This window comes from Camarhynchus parvulus, chromosome 5, assembly GCF_901933205.1.
Source record: "Camarhynchus parvulus chromosome 5, STF_HiC, whole genome shotgun sequence".
In the NCBI taxonomy this organism is placed as follows: Eukaryota; Metazoa; Chordata; class Aves; order Passeriformes; family Thraupidae; genus Camarhynchus; species Camarhynchus parvulus.
In genome coordinates, this window is record NC_044575.1 from 25996068 (window position 1) to 26017885 (window position 21818).

At 34.8% G+C, this 21818-nt stretch overlaps 1 protein-coding gene across 4 annotated transcripts in view; it reads right to left on the minus strand.

The window, feature by feature from the left end:
- UBR1 (ubiquitin protein ligase E3 component n-recognin 1) overlaps positions 1 to 21818 on the minus strand; it is a 61573-nt gene that overhangs the window by 15936 nt on the left and 23819 nt on the right. For 2 of the 4 annotated variants that reach the window (XM_030948695.1, XM_030948694.1), the window contains exons 14-35: positions 21486 to 21614; positions 21092 to 21272; positions 20165 to 20226; positions 19840 to 19950; positions 18785 to 18850; positions 18573 to 18674; positions 17888 to 17951; positions 17346 to 17470; positions 16373 to 16425; positions 15289 to 15391; positions 14708 to 14756; positions 13032 to 13186; positions 12045 to 12144; positions 10283 to 10392; positions 9548 to 9637; positions 7803 to 7990; positions 7481 to 7686; positions 6044 to 6137; positions 3565 to 3717; positions 3040 to 3137; positions 2365 to 2458; positions 789 to 937 (exon numbers count right to left, since the gene is read on the minus strand). In XM_030948695.1, the coding sequence (XP_030804555.1) occupies positions 789 to 937; positions 2365 to 2458; positions 3040 to 3137; positions 3565 to 3717; positions 6044 to 6137; positions 7481 to 7686; positions 7803 to 7990; positions 9548 to 9637; positions 10283 to 10392; positions 12045 to 12144; positions 13032 to 13186; positions 14708 to 14756; positions 15289 to 15391; positions 16373 to 16425; positions 17346 to 17470; positions 17888 to 17951; positions 18573 to 18674; positions 18785 to 18850; positions 19840 to 19950; positions 20165 to 20226; positions 21092 to 21272; positions 21486 to 21614 (2482 nt within the window). The remainder of the gene's footprint in view (positions 1 to 788; positions 938 to 2364; positions 2459 to 3039; positions 3138 to 3564; positions 3718 to 6043; positions 6138 to 7480; positions 7687 to 7802; positions 7991 to 9547; positions 9638 to 10282; positions 10393 to 12044; positions 12145 to 13031; positions 13187 to 14707; positions 14757 to 15288; positions 15392 to 16372; positions 16426 to 17345; positions 17471 to 17887; positions 17952 to 18572; positions 18675 to 18784; positions 18851 to 19839; positions 19951 to 20164; positions 20227 to 21091; positions 21273 to 21485; positions 21615 to 21818) is intronic. The other 2 variants (XM_030948696.1, XM_030948697.1) reach the window with 1 other exon arrangement.

The window sequence follows — 21818 nt, forward strand, 5'->3', positions numbered from 1 at the left end:
AGTTGGCAAATCACATGTATGGACACGTACAATTATATTCTCAATCCCTTCATCATGCATTTTAGACCTAGATCTTGCCTTTTTCCCTACCTGGAAGCATCTACAGATTTATCCACAGCTTCATGTTCATTACACAGACTTAATTGTGTATGTAGTACAGAAATGAAATAAAATAGGCACATTATTCCACACAATGAAATTTTTTTTCTGCTAATTTTTTTGCCTTGAGAGATTCATGGCAGAGAATGTTTGGTAGTTTTTTTTGTGGGTTTTTTTTGTTTCTTTTTCTACCGGGTATCTACTTAGCAGTTTCAGAATACAAGAGACTTTCTTCTACAAATCCCATGAAAATTTTTTAAAGAATACAGATAAAACCAAATAAGGAAACAGTACTATTTCACAGCTATTAGACATTTAGTGTAGGAGATGCCTGCAAGTCAATGATCTTTGGCAACCTGAAATATTAACTGAACATGCTTAGTGTTACAATTAGTAATGTGGAACATGATCACTAACTGCTGTCTCAAATTAAATTCAATGTTGGCATTCCATACCATATTTCATGAGCTACTATGTAAGAACAACATCCTAGTATTTATATTAGTTTATAGATAATAATTCTGTTATTATATATGTAATTACATATAATTTAATTTGCTATACTATTACATATGGCTTGTACTTATGTAGAACTATTATTTGTACAATCACATGGTATAAAATTAAACAATCAAGCAACTGTAACATTTTCAATTAATGAGAAGGAATAAACTGAAATTATACTTTACCTATACACTGGATGGTAAAAGCACAAGTGCTCCAGGTCATCATAGGAATCCGGGAATCAGCTTCATTTGGAGCAACTTTGAGTCCAACTCTGTAAATGGTGGTGGCAAAGAGAATAAGCATCTCTTTCATACTGCTTGAGTACTTGGCTCTGCAAAACCAACATGAGAAAATTTCAGTCTCAATTATTAATAGCAATAATTACTTACTGGTTAATCAATCACTATCAAAGTCTAAGTCCAAACCAGGACAGTTATTTATGAAAGAACTATTGAGAACAAAGACCCTTTGTCTGCACAGAGATGGAAAAAAAAATCCTTAGTTTTCAGTAGTAAACCAAGGACTTTGACAAAAAAAGCTTTACAAATTGAGAGATTAAGAGCTGCCAGGCTGGAAGATATTATTTCTGTGTATGACATTATAATTCACGTTAGAAAAATGCAAACATTTTAAAGTAAAATACGATGAAAATAAACATGGTAAGAAACAGTAATTTTAAGTCCTGAAGTGAAAATAGTAAGGCGCTAAAAATGGAAGACATTTCAAGTGCGTTTTTAAACACATTTTTTAGCACTTAAGCTCTTTCCTAATTACATCAGGTTAGTTTATGTAAATGTAGTTTTATGTAAACAAGTGTTTAGCAGTTTTAATGGCTTGTGGGTTTTTTTCCAAGTCATACACAGGATTTTCTAATAGAAATATATGACATTCATATTAATTCTCTCTATCTCTATGGACAAAACAATTGTACTCAAAAATCAGAGGTTTAGCCAGGTTCACACTTAAACAATACTGTTTAACTTTAAACTACAGAATCTCTCCCATGAAGATCAGTTATCAAGAAAAAATTTGATTCAGGTTTCTGACAACAGAACATTTTTTTATTTTTGTACAAATAAAAGATATACATGGGTATTTTGCAAAACTTTGATGTCAGTCTGAAGTAGCAGAGTACTTACAGCATGATTTAAAAAGAGATAAGGGACAGCTGAGCTCACTTGATAAGCATCTACCATTCATTCTGTTTTAGTGGGCAAATGCTTTTGCCCACTGGAATTGAATGTGCTTAGTGTTACAATCAGCAATGTGGAACATGATCACCAATTGCTGTCTCAAATAAACTCAATGTTGGCATTGAGTTTAATTTAGAATAGATGAGAAACAGAACCAGACAAGAGCCCTATCCCTCTAAGTGATCCCCATCCCATTATCATATTCAAAACCACCTGAAATCCATGCCCAAAACAGATGCATGGCAGAAAAATTAAGGCAGACAAACAATAAATAACATGCCTAGAGGCACAGCAAGTAACCCAAATCACTGGAATTGCAGATTAGAAGATTCCAGGCTTCTCGCTTTGTACCAGGAATATAAGAAGTACCAGACTGGATTTGACCAAAAGGTCCACCTAGCTCCTCACGGATTCAATAATCAGTGAATGCTTATGGAAAATAATAAGTAAGCCCCTAGTCAGACCAAACAAATCATGTCTTTCCTTCAATACACATTCTGAAGTATACCTGGGATATTGAAGGGAAAATTAATATAATGCAGAGAACACTGCTAGTAACACTTACGAGGACTGAACTCCAAAACTAAGGATGGAATGGAATTCCAAAGCTGAGTTCCCCGTTCCCTTGTTGGTGAAAGGTGGAAGACTTTGTTTCTCTCCTAACAGGAAAAAAAAAATACATCTGCATTAAAAAGCAAAGAAGCTGCTACAGTTTTTTAAGCAGTTGAAAAAAAGGGAGTAGTGTATTTATTTGAAAGTGATTTGAAAATAATTGCAAACACACCTCACAGGCTAGACTATATTCCATGATTCTTCCTTTAAGTAACTTTCGCCTCTATTCCCCAAAACAGTAGACTCTCTGTGCCTCCTGTTTTCTAATACTCATACCTACTTTCATTTTGTCCTTTATAATTTAGTTGTTCTCTTTTTTACTACCTCACAGTCCATACAAAAGTTTATTAACCACGAGCATTAGTCTGTTGGCATCCTCTCCAAGTGCGCCTATCTTTTTTTCCAAAGGGAAGATGGAAAATAATTAACAAAAGCCAGAAAATTGGTGAGGGCACTGAAATCAAGATATCAACTCAGAAAGGGCAATAACTTTTATCCCCAGCTTTATTTAATACTGTCTTGACTGAGAGCAAAACTCAATTCTTAATTTGAAGTTTTCTACTGGTACTAGTTAAGACATGCACTGATGTCCATCCCACAGAATAGCTTAAAAATTAAGATAACAAACCTTTAGCATTTTTCACACTGTAGCCTGATATCCTGACTGTGACAATCTCCAGCCACCTAGCTAGGGACAGGATTTGAGCTACCGCCTCTGCATCCTCACTGAAAAAAAAAAAATAGAAAGCAGGTTTTACTTTAACCTTTAAAGAATCACCTTAATTTAAAAAGCAGAGGACACAATTAGATCCAAACACATCCAAACAGTATTTGCTCAGTTTTACTGGCTTCAGAAATTTTGAGCAAACAGTACAAAATGAAGTGTAAGGCTAAATACTAGATCTAGGTACTTTCTCACTTGATTTCAGCTCTAAAAAGTAGGCAATCCAAAAATGTTTTATAAAAAATAAAGTATTTACTGCCAAAAGAAGTATATTTGGCTAAGCAATCAATAAGAAGATATGCAGTATTTTATACAGATTAGTTTTTTTGAAGTTTTTCTTCCAAAAATTTGAAAAGCTGATCAGCCCTAAAGTAATATTTCCTTTTTTTTTTTTTTTTTAAGTAGAGGTTAACCAATCTGGTATTTCACCTGTTTATTTTTTGAGCCTGCAGTGGAACAATAGGAATCACAGTATTGCACAGAGATTTGCAAAGGGGACAAAGATATTCTCCGTTCTCCAAGTCAAATATCTGTTCAACATGCAGACGTTGTCGGAAGTTCAGCTGCACTGCTTCGAAGTACCTACAACGTTAAAAAGGAAAGGAGAAAGTGCAATGGCTCAAAAGCAACATGAACACAAACGTTCAAGCATAATTGTACAGCAAACACTTATCCAAAGCAACAAAGGAGTCTTTTCCTTTGATTTGTAACTCTTCTACATGCTTGGATGGGAAAACAATAAAACCTTTGAGCACACAGATGAATTCATGCAAAAATGCATGGTGTATCACTATTGGGGAAATGACGGCAAGTTTCCCTCACTTATATTACCCTTAAAAATTTCATTAGGATTTTGCAGACAAGCAGTCCTTACATTTTTCTACTCTTCCCTCTTATCTTCAACATAATGAAATACTGTATCTAATAACTCTCATATGCCACTTACTATAGGAAATTTGAAACAGGTATTGACCACATGGTTATTTAATTTTATGAAACACCACTGGTAACATTTCACGAATTATTAATCAGCTATTCATTGCAATTACTGAGTATAATGACTAGACAGTGGAACTGTAGCCTTCTTTTAACAGGAAGAGAAAATAATATATATTAAAATATAATACTTCAACTATTTTGAACAAAAAGGAAGTAAGAAACAACTATGATCCTTTTACAGGTTTCATTATAATTTTTGTCCCCTCAGTGGATGCAAGTAAGCTTTCAAATGTCATTATTGTCTCATTGGTATTTATAGGAACAAAAAGATCAAATATTTAAATCTTCTTCTCTGGATACAAATTCAGTCTTAATGTTCAGATCAAGTAAGTAGGATCTTAGAGGGAAATATTTTCTAACTTCCACACCAAGGTAATAACTAGATTTTTTTTTTTTTTTGCTTTAAACCATGTATCTTAAATAAAATAAAATTCCATTTATGTGAGAAGAGAAAGTGTATGTGCAGGGGCATCTGCAGAAGTTCTAATGAATATAGAATATTCGGGAAGTATTTTGTTATAAACAAAAACCCATACATTGATTTTCCCGACATTCACACAACTATATTTTTGCAAGCAAGTCCTCTTCCTCATACATGGCAACTACAAGGATATTCCACTCATTTTGACTTATTCTGTTTTACAGGATTTCCAGCACTTGTAGGCTGCACATAGAAAGGTATGGCAGGCATATTTTGGAGGAATTAGTAAGTAAGTTAGAATGTCTGTTATGTAATAAATAAAAGACTATACTCAAACCTTCTGTGCTATACTGTATGTGAAGAGCCTGTTGTTCATTTTAATCCCATTAACCCATACAGCAAGTCATCTTTTCTTAAAAAGAGCAAAGGAACTGAGCTCCAATGTTGCTCAACTTAGATCTATGCAGATGTAGATGGATCTGCCAAGAGCAGATGTACTATACTCAAGGAACATACCTGGGTTTCATTTTAAGTGTGTGCACCTATTTATTCTGTACTGATGTTTTATTGTAAAAAACAGCATTATACACAAATATAGAATGTAAAAAGTGAATGGTAAACACTAGAAGTTTAGTAAGATTTTTTAAAGTAAAATGGTGCAAGTACAAACAATAAACCTCAAGAGAGTGTTTATAACATATGTCATATGTATAAAGAGACAATTACAAGATTAGCTTGTGATTGCATGACCCACCTCTTATCTGTTGATAATACTTCATTGGGATTATTTCTATTATTACCTCACACTGCTTACAAGTTTTATAGTTTAGACTTGCCAGACCTATGTGGAATGAAATGTAGGATGATTGTATCCCACAAGCCAGGAACCTTGGCCTTTTAATGTCCAGGTTCCATTCAAATCCAGAACACTTGGTCTGAATTGTGGGTTCCCCCAAACAACAGAACTCCAATCAAGTCTACAGCAATTGCATCAGTTCTTCACCCTTACTTTTCATCAAGAGCTTCTTCACTGATATGGGAGGAGTCACAAGATTTAACCATTCATATTCCTCATATTCTGTTCTAGATGCTAGAATCTCTTCTAAACACTCACTGGAATAGATCAGTTTCACCCTTTAAGTATTGACCTGGAGACAGACTTGCAGAGTATTGTTGCTAAAAGTAAGCCTACTCAATATGGTTTCTTATTCTTGACCAATTTTACTCCATTGTTTATGCTTGCATAAATTAATAAGTCCTTAGAAATTCTTCTCTGTGTCATAAAAGGCCCTAAAACTTTTGATAATGATTATCTTCATTAAGTCAAAACATCTCTTGTTCCATATTTCATTTTTAGATGAGTACAAATAATTTTGATCCCTTAATTAAATATCCACTTACTGTACCTTGTTTTCAGCGTACTCTTAAGGTGATTTGGAAAATAGATTAATTAAAAACCATTAAAAGGCAGCAAAGACACATCCTTACTTCTGCCAGCAGGCTGCATGCATTACATGACCACAGCTCCCTGTGTGGGTCCCACAAGGTAAGTCAGGGTGCATGAAGAGAGGATCTAATGTATCTAGAAACACACACAGCAGAAAAATTATGGGATGAACAGTAATGTAACTTCCCATCAGTATGAACAGAAATCAACAACAATATACACAGAACATGAACCTTCAGATCTTATTTTCCTACAGTTTGCACAGTCACATTAAAGCTTCACTTGGCTAACTTTTCCAGACTAATCATGCAGCAGAGCAATGACAAGAAATACCCATTTAAACTACTGAAGGTTCTCCATATAAAGAAAAAGATGCCAAAATTCAAATTGGCTAGGAAGAAAAAAGGGGGCTTCTGTACTGGAACAGATCTGTGATTGGATTCACTGTCACTGAAGCTTTTACTTTATTTTTAAATGAAAATGAAACTACTAAGGACAAGTAGGATGAATAATTTATCCAACTAATCCCACATATTTTCAAAACACTAACATAAAAAGCACTGCTGAATAACAAAAATCAAGTCTGTCTTTTACTAATCTTGCACAATTCTAAACAATAGAAATATTATGAGAATATACTGATGTCTTTGTGTTGTATGTGCACCCAAAGCAGGATCCCACTTTCACTTTAAAGGTATCTAAATAATAATGAACAACAGCAGTCCTCCATGCCTCATCTGGGGGACTGTTCATGATTTTGAACAAACATGCTTGTATCTAACAAACTGAAAGAAAAAAAGAACCTAACTTGCACTGAAAATAAAAGAACCTAACTTGCACTGTCTGTTTGGCAGCAGCTGAAGCTGCCCTAAGTTAAATGGAGACCGAAATAAGAAAGTAAACCTTGGCATAACACTGAATTGCCACTATCTGCACTTCTGCTGGGGGAACAAGCATTTTTACATTTATTTAGATCTTGAAAGAAAAAAGCCCTTAGAGGACTCCTGGTAACTGATGAGCAGCAGAGGACCGTGCATTATATGAGCAGCAGAGGACTGTGCATTATAAGTACTATAAACAATGCCCAAAAACAGCCTCAGAAAAAGGAACTCCATTCCCTTCTTTTTTTTCAATTATTTCAATAGCTCAACATGCCACTACAGAAAATATACAAGTGTATCTGACCACAACAGCATAGGATTTAATCTGTACTTCAGAGTACCACAGAAAAAAGAAATGTAATTAGTATATGACCTAGATAAAAATTCTATACGACTGGCTCAAAAATGCCATTACCAGTAGTTTGCTGATAAAGAAAAATGGATCAAGCAGGATTCTGAAGGAGTTTGTCCTAGGCCTAGGAAAATTCAGTACTTTTTAATGACCCAGAGGATCAAAGAAAAGAGTTTAGTTGGTTGAAGGAGTTTGAGCTCCAGGTACAGAAGCGCTTGTAGTATAAGAGAAGAAAAATCTCATACCTCCTGAGAGTTCAAGAATTCTACTCCTATTCTGAGTTAAGGCAGTTGACTTCTGCACACAGGCAGATAACACCATGGCAGCACTTTCAAACTTTACTTCCTGTTCCTCCTGACAAAGAATACAGGTCAAAACTTCCTTCTCAATGACAGATGGACCTCGTTTGGGACCCAAAGCAATTCTGGAGTAATCAATTGCTGAAGAGGTGCTGTAAGACCAGAAGTGACACAGATATAAAATAACCAGCTGGATTTTCTAAATGAACTGAGTTTTTCCTGACATCTAACAAGGTCATAGACTACAAGTATGTCAGTTTTCTCTTACCTTTCTTCTTCCATAATAGCATCATCTTTCCCCTGGGCCTCCAGTGTGTTTTCATACAGGAGCTTGTGGGTTTCAATGAAATTCCTCTGCAGGGCAGACATCTGGGCCATTATCTTCTGACGGTGCAACCTCGCTGCTTCCGCCTTTCTCTTCCGCTCAGCTTTCTCTTTATCCTGAGTGCTCTGTGTCTTACGGTAAGAGAATAGAGAAATCACAGGCAACTAAGAACATCAAAAAATGAGAAGACTCTTTCCCCAGTATATGCATTCTAACCACTGACATCAAATTCCCTTAACTGACAACACTTTAATGAGGGAAAAAATTTAACTGCTATCTGAAACAGAAATGAACAGAACTCAAATCTTTACATGTTGACTGGACAGACTTTTGTGGTCTACAAAAGGTCACTACTACAATCTCTAGTCCAAAGATAAGATCAAAAATCCCCAAGTCATTTCAATTAGGTACTTGTCTGTACTTAAGAAATTTTAGTGAGGTGTACATCAAAGTTTTCTCCAGAGTTCTGTTATTGTCCCCATAAGTGAAACCCTACTGAGTATTCAGTATCTCCCTTACAGAAATTGACGAAAATTTTATCTTGAACTGCCTATCCATTACACAACAAAATGTGTCAGCATTTTATACATCTGTGTATTTAATTTTCATTATTCTTTATGGTACACTGGGAAGTATTGTTCTTCCAACAGTTACTCTTGTATCATATTTTCAGAAACCATAAAAAAATAATTTCTATGCTTTAGAAATCCAGAATTCAAAAAACACAGATAGACCTTATTAAAACATATAGAACCGAACTCTTCCTATCCAATTACTTAAGGGACAAATACAACATTATAGACAAGGTTTCCATGCACAGTACCATGACTTTTCCAGGAAATCAAACAACTTGCTCCACAAGTAGAACTGAAAGAGATTAATTTCTTATGGACTTCTGTATTTTGTTTGATACATTACCAAATCTCATATGACACCTGCCTGAAAAAGAAGCATGGCATATGCTGTGTGGTTTAGAACTAGGCATGCAATGACCAGCCAAGAGATTGCTTGGCAGCAAGCTGAAGCCAAACAAAACGTCTAAGAGCACACTGGTCTGTCTTCACCTACTGCCTAAGGGTAATTAGATTCTTCTTTTCTGTTCGAATGCCAATTGAAAACACAGCCACTCCTTAGGACTGAAGTAATCTTTGAAATCTCCATTTCATTCTGTCATTTGACCACTAGATTCAGAAGTTATTTTGAGGGAAGGGTAAAGAAACTGACAATCAGAATAATTACTTAAGGCTCGTGCATTTATACAATCAGGACAAAGGACATTAACCTCTTGATAGATAACATAAATTACAAGAAATCATCTAAAGTGGATTTGTATTTCTAATTATTGTGCAGTGACAGTATAAAGAAAAGGTGGTCAATTCACAAAGACAAGAAATGGAAAGATGAGCACAGATTATTTCCTTTGGCCCCCTCAATTGCTTCATTTAACTCAGAAGTACAGCCAAAACTCATAATAGCTGCTAATAATTCCATGAAACATGTTTAGCACAAATTTCAGGTACTAAAAATATTAATCTTGGAAACTAAATCCTAGCTGTAGACAACATATCACAGATCAGTTTTGAAAAATCATCATTTTAGGCAACAATAAATTTAGACTCATTACTGAAAATAGCTATTCAAAACATTTAAATACAAGGCTTCTACTGAAGCTTTATTTTTATCATTACCTCATCACCTTTTGTAGCTTCTGAGCCTGATGTAGCTCCTACTGTTGCCAAACTAGACTTTTCTCTCAATCTCTTCACCATGTCAAACATCTAAAAATAGAGACTCAGATATTAAAAATAAAACACAATTTGGCTCTTATAACAATGTAAATTAATATATTTCCAATGTTACAATATATCAGCACTGCAACAGGCTGCCCAGAGAATTTGTGGATGCTGGAAGTGTTCAAGTCCAGCTTGGACTTGTAGGCAATCTCGTCTATTGGAAGGTGTCCCTACCCATGGCAGGAGCTTTGAGCTATATCACTTTTAAGGTCCCTTCCAACTCAATCCATTCTATGATAGACAGGATTAAAACTCTTGGTATTTCGTTTCACGTTATTTTCAGATTTTCAAATGGATTCAACCACCCAAAAGTCCTAAATAACAAAAACAACCAAGACTCTATGTGCACTCCCACAACACTGCCTTACTTATTATTTGCTGTTATTGTGCAACAGATATATGAGGGATGTGTGTAAAAATGTCATTACTGGAATGAGTTATCTAAGCAAAAATTGATCCAATACTTCATAGTACAAGTAGCAAGTACAATGCTGCAACAGATTAAACTTCTCAAGAAATCACTGCAGCTGTAAATGGATTATATGTAGGAACTGTACGTAGGAATCACATCTTTCATATTAACTTTCTACACAACTGAAATCAGATTGTACTTATCTCTCCTTTGTGTACCTGCAGTATCCAATTGACCGTGTCCTTCTGTGCCTCTAACTGGGGAACTCTCTTCAATTTCTCCAGAAGCATTAACACGTTCACAGCATTCAAGGCTGAGCTTCCCATTCCTTTACAAAGTGAAAAATAGAAAAGGGCCTTCAGGGAAAAAAAAGCCTAACATTTTAATGTACTTACAGCCATGGACATGCCTTAAAATATTGCTGACTATATAATATACATACATGAACACACACTGCGTAGTTACATTTTGGTCACAGTTTCATCTGTTCATTCCAGTTACATATATTATAATTTATCCCCTTGTAGATCAATTATTTCTGCTTTAGAAAATCTTTGCTTAATGTCTGCTTAAAAAAGAATCACCTTTCACTTCAGGGGGAAGCAGTAAAGCTCTTTAGAGCCTACCTATGTTTGCTAACAGCTTAGTGTGTACACACTTACTTCTAATCACAAAAGCTATTGTAATTACAGTAATTATTTCCTTCCTCACAACTTGGTGAGAGTCCACAGTATTCTAGGTTCTTCTCTAACAAAAGAATGCTTTAAAATGGAGACCATTCTGTTCAATGATATTTCTTTTGCAGCACTTACCATACAGAATTAATTTTAAATTTTTAGTAGGGAGACAAATACATTGCTAAAGAAACTGTCTTTTCATTAATTGTGTCTCAATAAGAGCTTTGTTACAAAAATACTGATTATTTTTGCATCCCTTTCATGTAAATCGGGCTTTGTTTTTCTGGTTATGCAAAACTAAAGCTAGCAAAGCGTTCTCAGTTATAATTATTACTTCTATTTATTCCTATAGTTGACATGAAGCTTCTTAACACTTTCTGTATAATGATACTTCTTTCTCAACAATAAGAAAAAATTAAAAAATAAAGTGCATTGGGAGTGCTTTTCAAACACAAATTTTTTAAAGAACTAAATAAAGGACTTCAGTAGTTTTATGTATTTATTCTTGTAGAAGGTATTTGAAAGATACATAGATATGATGTTTAGGAACATGGTTTAGTGGTGCACTTGGCAGTGCTGACTTAACATTTGGACTCTTGATGATCTTAGAGGTCTTTTCCAATATGAACAATTCTATGATTCTATGATTTCACTTTACAATTCTTATCTCTGTTGCATCTCACAAATGACAGTTATGTTTAGCTTGATAATGGATTTTTAAAATTTATTTTTACACAGTGAAGCAGAAACTCTAGAGAAGATGGAAGATTATTTAGAAAATGCAGATTCCAACTCCCATAGAGTAGTCCTGAATGTAATATTAAGAAATGGTCAATAGAGAGAAAAGGGTACAATCCAGAGCTACTAAGTTCTGTTTCTATTTTCATTACCATAGTAAAAGACTAACTTCCAGGCAAATCACTAACTGTACAGCTCCAGAGAATCAAAGATGGACACAGTTCGCTTAAATCCACTACCATTTTTCACAAAGTTCTTAGTTTCCATTTCAATGCAGTTCTTGTGAAGGAAAAACCATTTTCAATTACGTAACACTAGAACTACTTTTCATTTCTTTCCCAGGAAGAGAAGCACATATCCTCTTCAACCCAACTGGGAACAGAGGAAGCTAGTCCAAACCTGGTTTCTTAATTATTAAAAAAGTTAAATTACCAGGTTTTAATTATATAGCATAAAATAAAACCATTCTGACTAAATCACTGAATAATTTCTTCTAATTTATTTGAGTCCTTACAAGATCAAGTTAGTCTAATTTACTCTGTGGTTTAAAGAAAATGAAACATACGTGTTGCTTTGTGATAAAAATCAAAGGTTACTTCTTCTTCAGGAGACTTCTGTAACTGCTGCTTCTCTTCTAGTAACCCTAAAGAAAGAAGATGAAGAACCTGAAAAAAGAGAAAAATAGTAAGGCTCATTCAATGTTTAAGATATGGAAAGCTGGAAAGATTAGGATGTTTAATACAGTTCTGTATTATATAATGATAAAACACATGAAAATACAGAGATCATACCTGGAAAGTCAAATAAAAAAAGCACAATGCAAATTTACTGCATATTAGTTGCACTAAAATTCATCAGCTTGCACATGCTTTTATATTAGTAATATGTGAAATCTTGTCCTTCTGCTGATACAAAATCTGTAGTTGGCTAATTCCATAATCCAACGATTAGCAGGATTGGCAAGGCAATTAAACAATCTATACATTCTGATAAAACTGATTAATTCAGACTGTCTATAATTTCAGGCCCTAATTCTATAAATATTAAAAAAACAACCCTGCTAAAATAAACAAACAAAAACACGCCTCCAAAGAACATCTCAACAACGTTTTAAAAAATTCAAGCCACTGCAGTAAAATTAAATGTTTAAATACTTACAAAAATTCTATTATTTCATGACTGAGGCCCCAAAGACATTATGTATTTGGAGACTCTGCAGCTCAAAATATGAAGGAATTCCAATTATCAAACAGTTACTCGTTAAGTTTCAGTAAAAATATGAGGCAGGGAGAATTACATATTGAAACAGCTTCAACAATGAGGCAACACAGGCAGGAATGTAAAATAGAAAACTTTAATACCGTTATGTATCATGTTTCTATTTTACAGCAGAGATAGATAATTAATAATAAAAATACTTTCTTTGCCAGTAAGATTTATAAAAACAGGTTTGGGGACAAAATCATTCCAAGTTAATCTTTACATATTTTGGTCTTCTCATAAGCAGTCAGCACAGGAAGGACCATGGGAAGATGACCAAGGCTAACCCTACCATTTGGATCATTGCCTCAGTCCACAAGTGGGTTTCCAGCTCCACTGCCCTCTGCAGGAGGGTGCGCAGGATGTGCATCATGACATCGCAGTTCAGAATCCTCACCACGTTGCTGAATGCAGGACTGAAGTCTGGAGGAGGAGGTGGTGGCAATGCTAAGAAACAGGTGTGCAAACATATCAATAAACTGACATCCCACCCAGAAGTAGAGAGCACAAACATATTAATTTCAGTGAAAGAAAAACTGGACCTTTAAATGAGTAAAACCATGCTCAAACACAATTGTGTGGCCTAAGTCAACTTTCATCTTTGGCAAAACTAGAGTACTTTTAGTAAGTCCTTACATAAAAAACATGTACAAGCTAAGTTAATCAATCACAAGTATTAGTTACATCTGTAAACGGAAATTTTTAACACTCTGAACTGCCTGATTTATGTCTCACTATCAGTTTGTGCTTTGCATCAGATAAAAGGTTTTCAAGTAATTAAACAAAACTGAGGAGTAGAGTTTCCAGACTGTAGTGTCCCACACCACAATATCACATGCATGGAGCTCTAAATTTTTTCTGCTACTGGCATTCCAGTCATTTCTGGTTATGTACATTTGCTGAGTTAATACTGGAACTCTGATGTGGAATCTTGGCATCTACTGACAGCACCTCATTTAACACCACAGCCTTTCCCTACCAGGAACCACTGACTCCAGTCTTCTTTAGGTACCTGGATGCCTATTTTCAGGTTGCCTTTTTCAGAGGACCTCTGTGAATGCAGTGTTTCTGAAACCACCATTCTTTAGACAATTTAGGCTGAATGAAGTTACTGACAAAGACAACATAGCCACATAAAAGAATACACAGGAAGTACCTGCAACAATAAATGCAGCCTCAGGAGAACACAAATCAGGCTCAACAGTTACCTTGGTATTTTGGAACCGCACTGTCCAATTACATGAGTCTCTGACAATTACATCTAAATAACCATTTTTTTAAATTTCCACAAAATAATTCCCCTGATAACATTTTAAGCTGCCAGACTGAAAGGGGAAGGAGCAAAGTTGAGTTTATTAAATTGTTCACTGTATTTATTTGTTCAGCTTATCAAGTCTTCCTCAAATCAACTCAATTAAATGCTTGCAACTTGAATGGGTAAATGTAAACGCAGAAGGGAAATAATATTTGTGTTACAATAGAAACACAGGGGTTCATTGTTTTATGTATTCATAGCTTATAAAAAATTCTTTCTAAAACTTAAGTCTCATTCTCATATTACAGAATGGATATGAGCATTATTTCCTGTGGCAACCATCTCTACATGCCACTATTATGTCTCAATATTGTCTAAAGAAACTGCTCACAAAAAACAGTACAACTTTTGCCTCTTAGTTACTCCACCACAAAATCTCTGAGTTCATGGGTTTGTCAGTAGGTACAGTGCCATGTTTATTTCCCTAAATGTAAACTAAAAATTCCAGAATTCCTGTCCATGATAAAGAAAAAAACCAAAAGAAATGCCAGGTGCTAATTAATGACAATTACTACAAATCACAACAAATTTAATATGAACTCACCTATCCACTGTGAAGTCACAAGACATCTCCCAAAGCTCAGTATATATATATACAACTACATATACTACCAATTAGCACATTTGTTGAATCATTAATTTTAGAATTTTACCTTCATCCCTGTTTTCTTGTTTTCTTCTTTTCTTTTGTGTATGTTCAGCCTACAAAAAAAGGAGTGTTGTTGTATCAACACCTCTATAGAAGTATGCAATAATGAGATTAATGAAATTATGAGAAACCCTATGCTAGAAATATGATGAGATACATAGAAAAACCAGTAAATTCCTGGTTGTGAACTAGAATTTTGTCTGAAACATGTTTAACTTTACGTTTTGAATCTAAATTTGTAGTAAAGATAAATAGTTGGACATATTTGCTTCCTCAGTAAGAGTTATAAAAACAAAATTTGGGGGTTCCCAGTCCAAAGGTAATTCTTATCACATTTTGATCTCAGCATAGAGAGTTAACAGAGTAAATACACAAGGTGCCAAAAAGGAAACACAAACGCAAACCACACCATCTAGATTTGTATTGAAAACTTTAATTTCACGGAACATTTCATTTCAAAGGTAGCTGCAGACACTCTTTACTGAACCAATTTCTTTAGATTGCATTAATTGAGCAAAATTCTTTAAATATTGGTAAGTATGTACTATTTTTTTAATCTTTTAGAGTGAATCTTACACTGCTTACCTTGCTGTGCTGGGTCTTAGTGTAGTGATAAAAGAACATATTGAATTCCTTCAAACATTCATCTTTCAGTTCATAAACTCCATGACCAGAAACACCTGGTTTCCTTACAGAGAAATATTTCACAATATACAGATTATTAATATACATTCAGCACATCTTTGAAGGCAAACACAATTCATTTTCTAAAGAAGCAGGAATTATAATGGCTACTCACTAATTTATTAAAAGCAGAGAGTGAGCACAGTTAGGACTCTTAAATTTTCAATACAGGATTTACAGGAGTAAACAATTCAGCAGCAAAATATTTCTAGTCTACCATCTAAAGCACACTGTATAGCCTCTGAAAATTCTTTTTAACTGTATGGCTTAGAATTTCAGACACTGGATATTGCTGCATAAAATTAAATCCTTTCTTTAACCAAAGTATAAAACAAGTAATACTTGCTGCTTTCCAGCCAGTGAGATTTTTTGAACTGTTCATATAATTCCCCAAGTAAGATTCCTAGGTACTCTTACAGTTGCTCTTAATTGAACATGAACAAGCAAACCACATGAAATTTAAAATAAGGTATAGTAAAATATGACATTTTCCTAAGAAAAATACCAGACATTCGCACTGGTTTTGTTCAACTACAATCTATTGTTCTATACTTGCATACACACAAACATATATATTTATATATTAAATTAATTTCCAGAAAAAAGGGTGAGTTGCAGAAAATCAGCAACTAAGTAACATAACAGTTAATAGATAATGATTGTCGAAGGTACAATGACTTCTTAACTTTCCATCTTAGGGAAAAAAATGAACTTTCAAAGATTCTCCCACTTGGACTTGAGATTACGGAAGTCCCAAGACTCCTCAACACGAATTTGAAGAAAGAGGGTGGCAAAGGGAAAGAAACAGCAGCAGTGTAGGATATTCACACACTGTTCTTTCCTAAGCATATTTGCAAATGTATTTATTTCAAGATAGCAAAATATAAGCTGAACAGAGACTGTCGTTCATATTGTTTAACCCAAATGCATCTAAGAAATTTTATTTCACTTTCAAGCTATTTATAAAACAACATTAAGAACTTACTTGAATGTAGCCACTTTATCAATTACATTCTCCAAGCCAGTTTCATTGTTCTCCTGGTAAAAAATTCAGTTTGGGATAAACATACAATGATTCAAATATCTTCAGTATTACACTATGTGTAACAAAAGTAGACAAATTTAGGTAATTCCCTAATTCATGAACTATTATCTTTTGCCTGCTGTTAATCAGAAAGCCAATATTCATAACTGGCATTTTCCAAGGAAGTATCAAAGATACATAATACTGTCACTTAATAATGTAGAACTTCATTAACAACAGAGCTGATCTCTAGAAACAGGTCAATGCTTACCCAACCTTAACAAAGGGAATAAATGAGGTTTAGATATTTTAAACAGTGACTGTGGATACTATGATAATATTTAAGGCTATTTCATTTACAACAAAAATTTAGGGTTTTTGCATTGATTGATGGCCCTGAACACTTCCAGACTATAAAATCTAATCCACATCCCTCGCCTTTGCTTCAATCTTCCACAATTGTAATGGAATGTCAAGGAAGGCTTTGTTTACAAATAGACATGAACAATACTTGACTTCAAATGGATCTGCACAGGTTTAAGTCATCAAAATTACAGGCTAAAATTTATCAGTGGTATGCAGGCTAGAATGGAATCCAGCTCCATCACCCTACACGGCCAAACCAGAAAATGTCACGTTTATTTTTGAACCTAGGAGAACTACAGCTGAATATTCTAGAAAAGATTTACCTCTTAAACAAAAAGCATAATTTCCATACAAGTCTTTTCAGATCAGCCCATACTTGAATCTATAACATTTACCTTTACATCAGTAAGGTGTGTAAGCCTCTTTGGCATGCCATTTTGTAATTCTCAAACCAATATTTAAGCTTTATATTAGAAATGCTTCTATATAAGGATATGAAAGCTAAAGAAGAAAGACATAAAACAAGAAAAAGTAAATCAAGGAAAAAAGTAAGTAAATCAGGACTCACGTTTTCAGGCAAGGACTTGGTAATTGCGCTGTGAGCCATTGGTTCAATACACAACAGATGGATGATTTCTCTCATTATTACATCTTCTTTTGTCACATCACTGATTCCAGGCACATATCTTTCCCCTGTCAGAATGAACCAAAAGGAGAAGAATGGCAAATATGACAGGTATGAAGTGAAATTGAATTTTGTACCATAATAATGGTATTGCTGGGATGTTTCATTGCATAAGCTTGCATCTGTCAGAAGCCTGTCCCAAGTGTCTGAGTAAAAACGATTCTCAGCCTAGATTCCTAACAACATGGGTCGAGATGGACTCTCTTCATATTCTACTTTAATGACAATTATGAAGCTATATAACAGCTTTTTTCACTGTCGAACTCCTATTGTTTCCATCTCACAAATACTTGTGATACTGAATCATCTATTTAAAAGAGGTACTCCTCAGTATCCTCTCTATACTATGTCTAAGAAAATCATCAAGCCTGCTCTGTCAAAGCAATCATCCATTATTACAACAAACACAGAGAAATTAAACTTACCCACAACGTAGATGAGAATCTGTAGCATCTCTTCTATTAAAACATTATATTGCTTAATCAAATCCTGCAAGAATGAGAGAAATCAGGTTAAAAAAACAAAAACAGAAGTGCAGGAAAATCCATCCACCAAATGACACTAAGCTCAGCCTTCATATCTACTACACGGCTGAAACGTTGTACTTTAGGAAGAAATTTCCATTCTAACAAGCTGGAAAAAGTGCCTGCTCTGGCAGAGGAGATATTACATAGCAACTGAAGTGCAAGATTCACATGCAAGAAAAGAAACAGCTAAAAAAAGTATCCCAAATGAAGGGTTATATCAAAGTTCAAGCCACAAGAAGAAGCATAACAACCCCAGAAACTTTCAACCAAAATAAAAGCACATAACATGGCTTAAGAGAATCGAAATGCTATTGCAAAGTCATTTACATGGATTTTGGTAGAAGCCCTGTGGAGACAAGTCTCCATAGGTCCAAAATAAAGGTCCAAAAGGGGCAAAACTTGCTTGCTAATTTTGAGGAAGCCTCTACAAATCCCAGAATATTTACCTAACCACAAGCTCCTGTGTTTACTTACTTCTAGTGTGGCCTTAAAAATGCAGTTATCAACAGCAGCTAGTTTTTCTTACTGATGTTTCATATACTCAAAGCTGACAAAATAAACAGCAGAAAAATTTGCTACTTACCTGATCTTTGGTGGGTTTGATCTTTTTGAAAGCATCAGCAAGCTCATATCTCTGCAGTATCAGCAGAAGAAACTGGTTTGGATCCATAAGAGATGCACCTATCTATCAAAAAACCCAAATTAATATGAACATCACTTGCTATTTCAAAATCAATGAAAATTAAACTGAACTTTTTAAAAATGACAACTATGCAGTGATTCAGAACATTGTACCTGGAGCATGATGATGTCTTTATCATACATCTCTTCTCTGCATTTAACATCTTGATAATAGAATACCTAAGAAACACAAAAACAAAGAGACATATAAAGTAATGTACATCAGTTAATCTCTGAGGCCTTTCAAACCGTACCACATCTTTATCGAGTAAAAGAAAGTCCACATTTCTTTCAAAATAAATATGTACTTTAATGGAAGTGAAAAATGTTTTTTCACTTATCCAGAAAAAGTCTATGCCATACTTCACACTCCCTTCCAAGAGGACATAACTCCAATGGCTGCTTCTGAATTAAGTCAAAACATGCCTCCTTCTCCTACCCCAGTTCTCAGAAAGACAATTCTGCAGGGGTTTACCAAGATTTAGTTTGATTTTGTCCAAGGGTCCTGTGCAAGGTTAGCAGAGAACTTCTGCCATCAAAGGGAATAAAAACAATCAAAAAAACCCACAGAAAAACCCCCAAACAAACAAAAAAACCTCCCACCCAAAACAAAACAACCAATAAAACCAAACAACAAAACCAAAAACACCCCAAAGTGAAGCCAAAGGAGGTAAATGCAAGGGTACACTCTTCCCTTTACCTTTACTCTTGCAACAGAAGTCACAAGTATTAGAAAATGTTTGTATGTTTAGCTATAGGGTTCTCAAAAGTTTAGTGTGAGACTAATAGTTCCACTTCTGTATATAATAATGCCCATACACCATAAGGAACTTCTAACTTTTTAGGTTATAAGCAAAAGTACAACAAGTACTTTGGCAGTGATTATGGGATCTGAAAGTAGCTTACAAGCAGACATCAGCAACATTATACTATTTGACAGAGTAGAAGAAATAGCAGAGATGAAAATACTCCTCTAAGACAAGGAGGTAAGCTATTGCTGAAGATAGAAATAAAACCATGTGACCTAAATTTCCACCTAGAAACTTTCTATTTACTGTAGGAGTGACCCCATGACCTCTCTCTGCACTGGATGAACCCCTGGCAGCATTACTGAGCAACCCTTGCAAACACTTAGAGGATCAGCCCAGCACTGAACACTGCAGGAGTACCTGGCTTATCAAAGAGAGCCCATTCCTCCTCCACATCTCTGCAGCAACCTGTGCAACCAGGACAAGACATCGCAAAGGATATTCTACTAGCAGCTCCACTTGAAATTCTTCCTGGAATTTAAAAAAGGAAAAACAAACAAAAAAACACCTCAGAATAAATCCGCCAGTGGTTTTAAAAGTGTAAGTCCTAAAGAACAGAGATATATTGACAGCTGAAAAATAACTTGTATCTGTGTCCTGAAGGTTAGAGCATATAGATTGAGGCTTTTTTCTTTCCAGAGTATAAATCATAAAAGCATTTGGGGAAAAAAAAGAAGTATCTCACAGGAGAAACAAACTCGTGCAATCTTGAGATGGCTCCAGTCTTGCTTAATCGTACATGAAGACCTAAAAAACCAAGGAAGAAAAATCAGAAAATAAATCCAAATCAGTGAAGGTTCTCCAACCCCTTCTAAATGTCAGCTAAATCATTTACAATTCAGAGAATTACAGAAAAAAAAGTCCAAGTTTGTTTAGGAAAGACTTCATACTTTCATTTTTTTAATCACAACAGTTCTTACTAGGCTTACAAACCATTATTTTATGATTAAATTTACACTAAATGAAGGAGTGAACACCATCCAAATTGAGATGCTATATAATATACAATAAATAAAATTTTTATTTCACATTTGAATCATATATCAGTAGTAAAATAAATTTCAAGTCTACAAGGATTAACAGATCGTATCTTGGTATCAAATGATGTGATAAAGAATCTACAGCTTAATAACAGCATATGATTTCATTTGTATTCTATAGAAAGCAGTGATTGTATTCTGACTGGAAGCCTGTCCTGGCATTGTGTAAAATATGTCTTTCAGGAGGAACATTTTAACCATCCTAAGATAGACATGGCTGGAAACTAAATTCAAGATAAATAATAATGGACATTCATTTAAATAAAGGAGATAGAACAAGAAACACTTCAGAGAAAACTAAGGATCTCATTAACAAGGAAATTTTTTCCTTTCTGACTGACTTCTCTGTCTTCCATTTAAAAAGACATCCTCCAATCTCCATGGTAATGTTGTTTTGAGAAAAACTTTCCCTTAGTGGGACATATGAGGAACATGTCTTCCTGATCATGAGAATGTCACTAAGTCAGAGACCAACTCATCTGCGAAGCACTTAACCCAAATGTTTTCTGGAGTAAAGAAATAGAGATGAATGACAAGCATGGTTTAAACAGCAATCAAAACACATCACTTACCAGCAAGAGTCCTAGACAGTGGCAAATGTATGCTGACAGGATCTGCAGACACTCTGTAAGGTCTGCTCTCCAGGGTATGGCCACATAAGTGAAATACTGTCTTCTCCCGAGAGCGGCTGTTCGTGCTGCACCTCATCACAGCTTTATGGCATTCTCTGTAAGACCTGAGCAGCAGCTCTTCCTAGAATTAAAAATACATGCAGAATAAAAAAAAAAATCCTACAGTCCTTTCTTTCTTTCTTTGTCACACCCAGATTAATTCTTTCAGACCATTTTTTTGTGGAAAACTATATTGAACAATTGTGAGCTTTTCTAAAAGCTGCTATTTCAAAAGCTGTCAGGAAGATTCAAAAAAGGCATGCATGCAAGAATCACAGAAAATTTATATACTTACATCACAGGCACACCACTCCTGGAACATCAAAAGAATGTTCTTGAGCTGCATCTGTATGGCAATAGCTGCTTCCCAGTCAGGGTCCACCTCAATGTGCTGACCAATCTGTCTTTTTATCTCCTCCATTCCCTGAAATAGAAACCCCACAAAATACTTTGTCTAAATCAGTGATCATAGGCTTAACACAACAGAAAATTCCACAGTCAAAAGATAAAACACATGTAACTAAATCTGATGAGTATTACTTGTATAAACATGTCTTCTTCACCCACCCAAAACAGGGACCGAAGAATTTAACAGTGCAATTGCATGTTTACATCCATTATAATATTA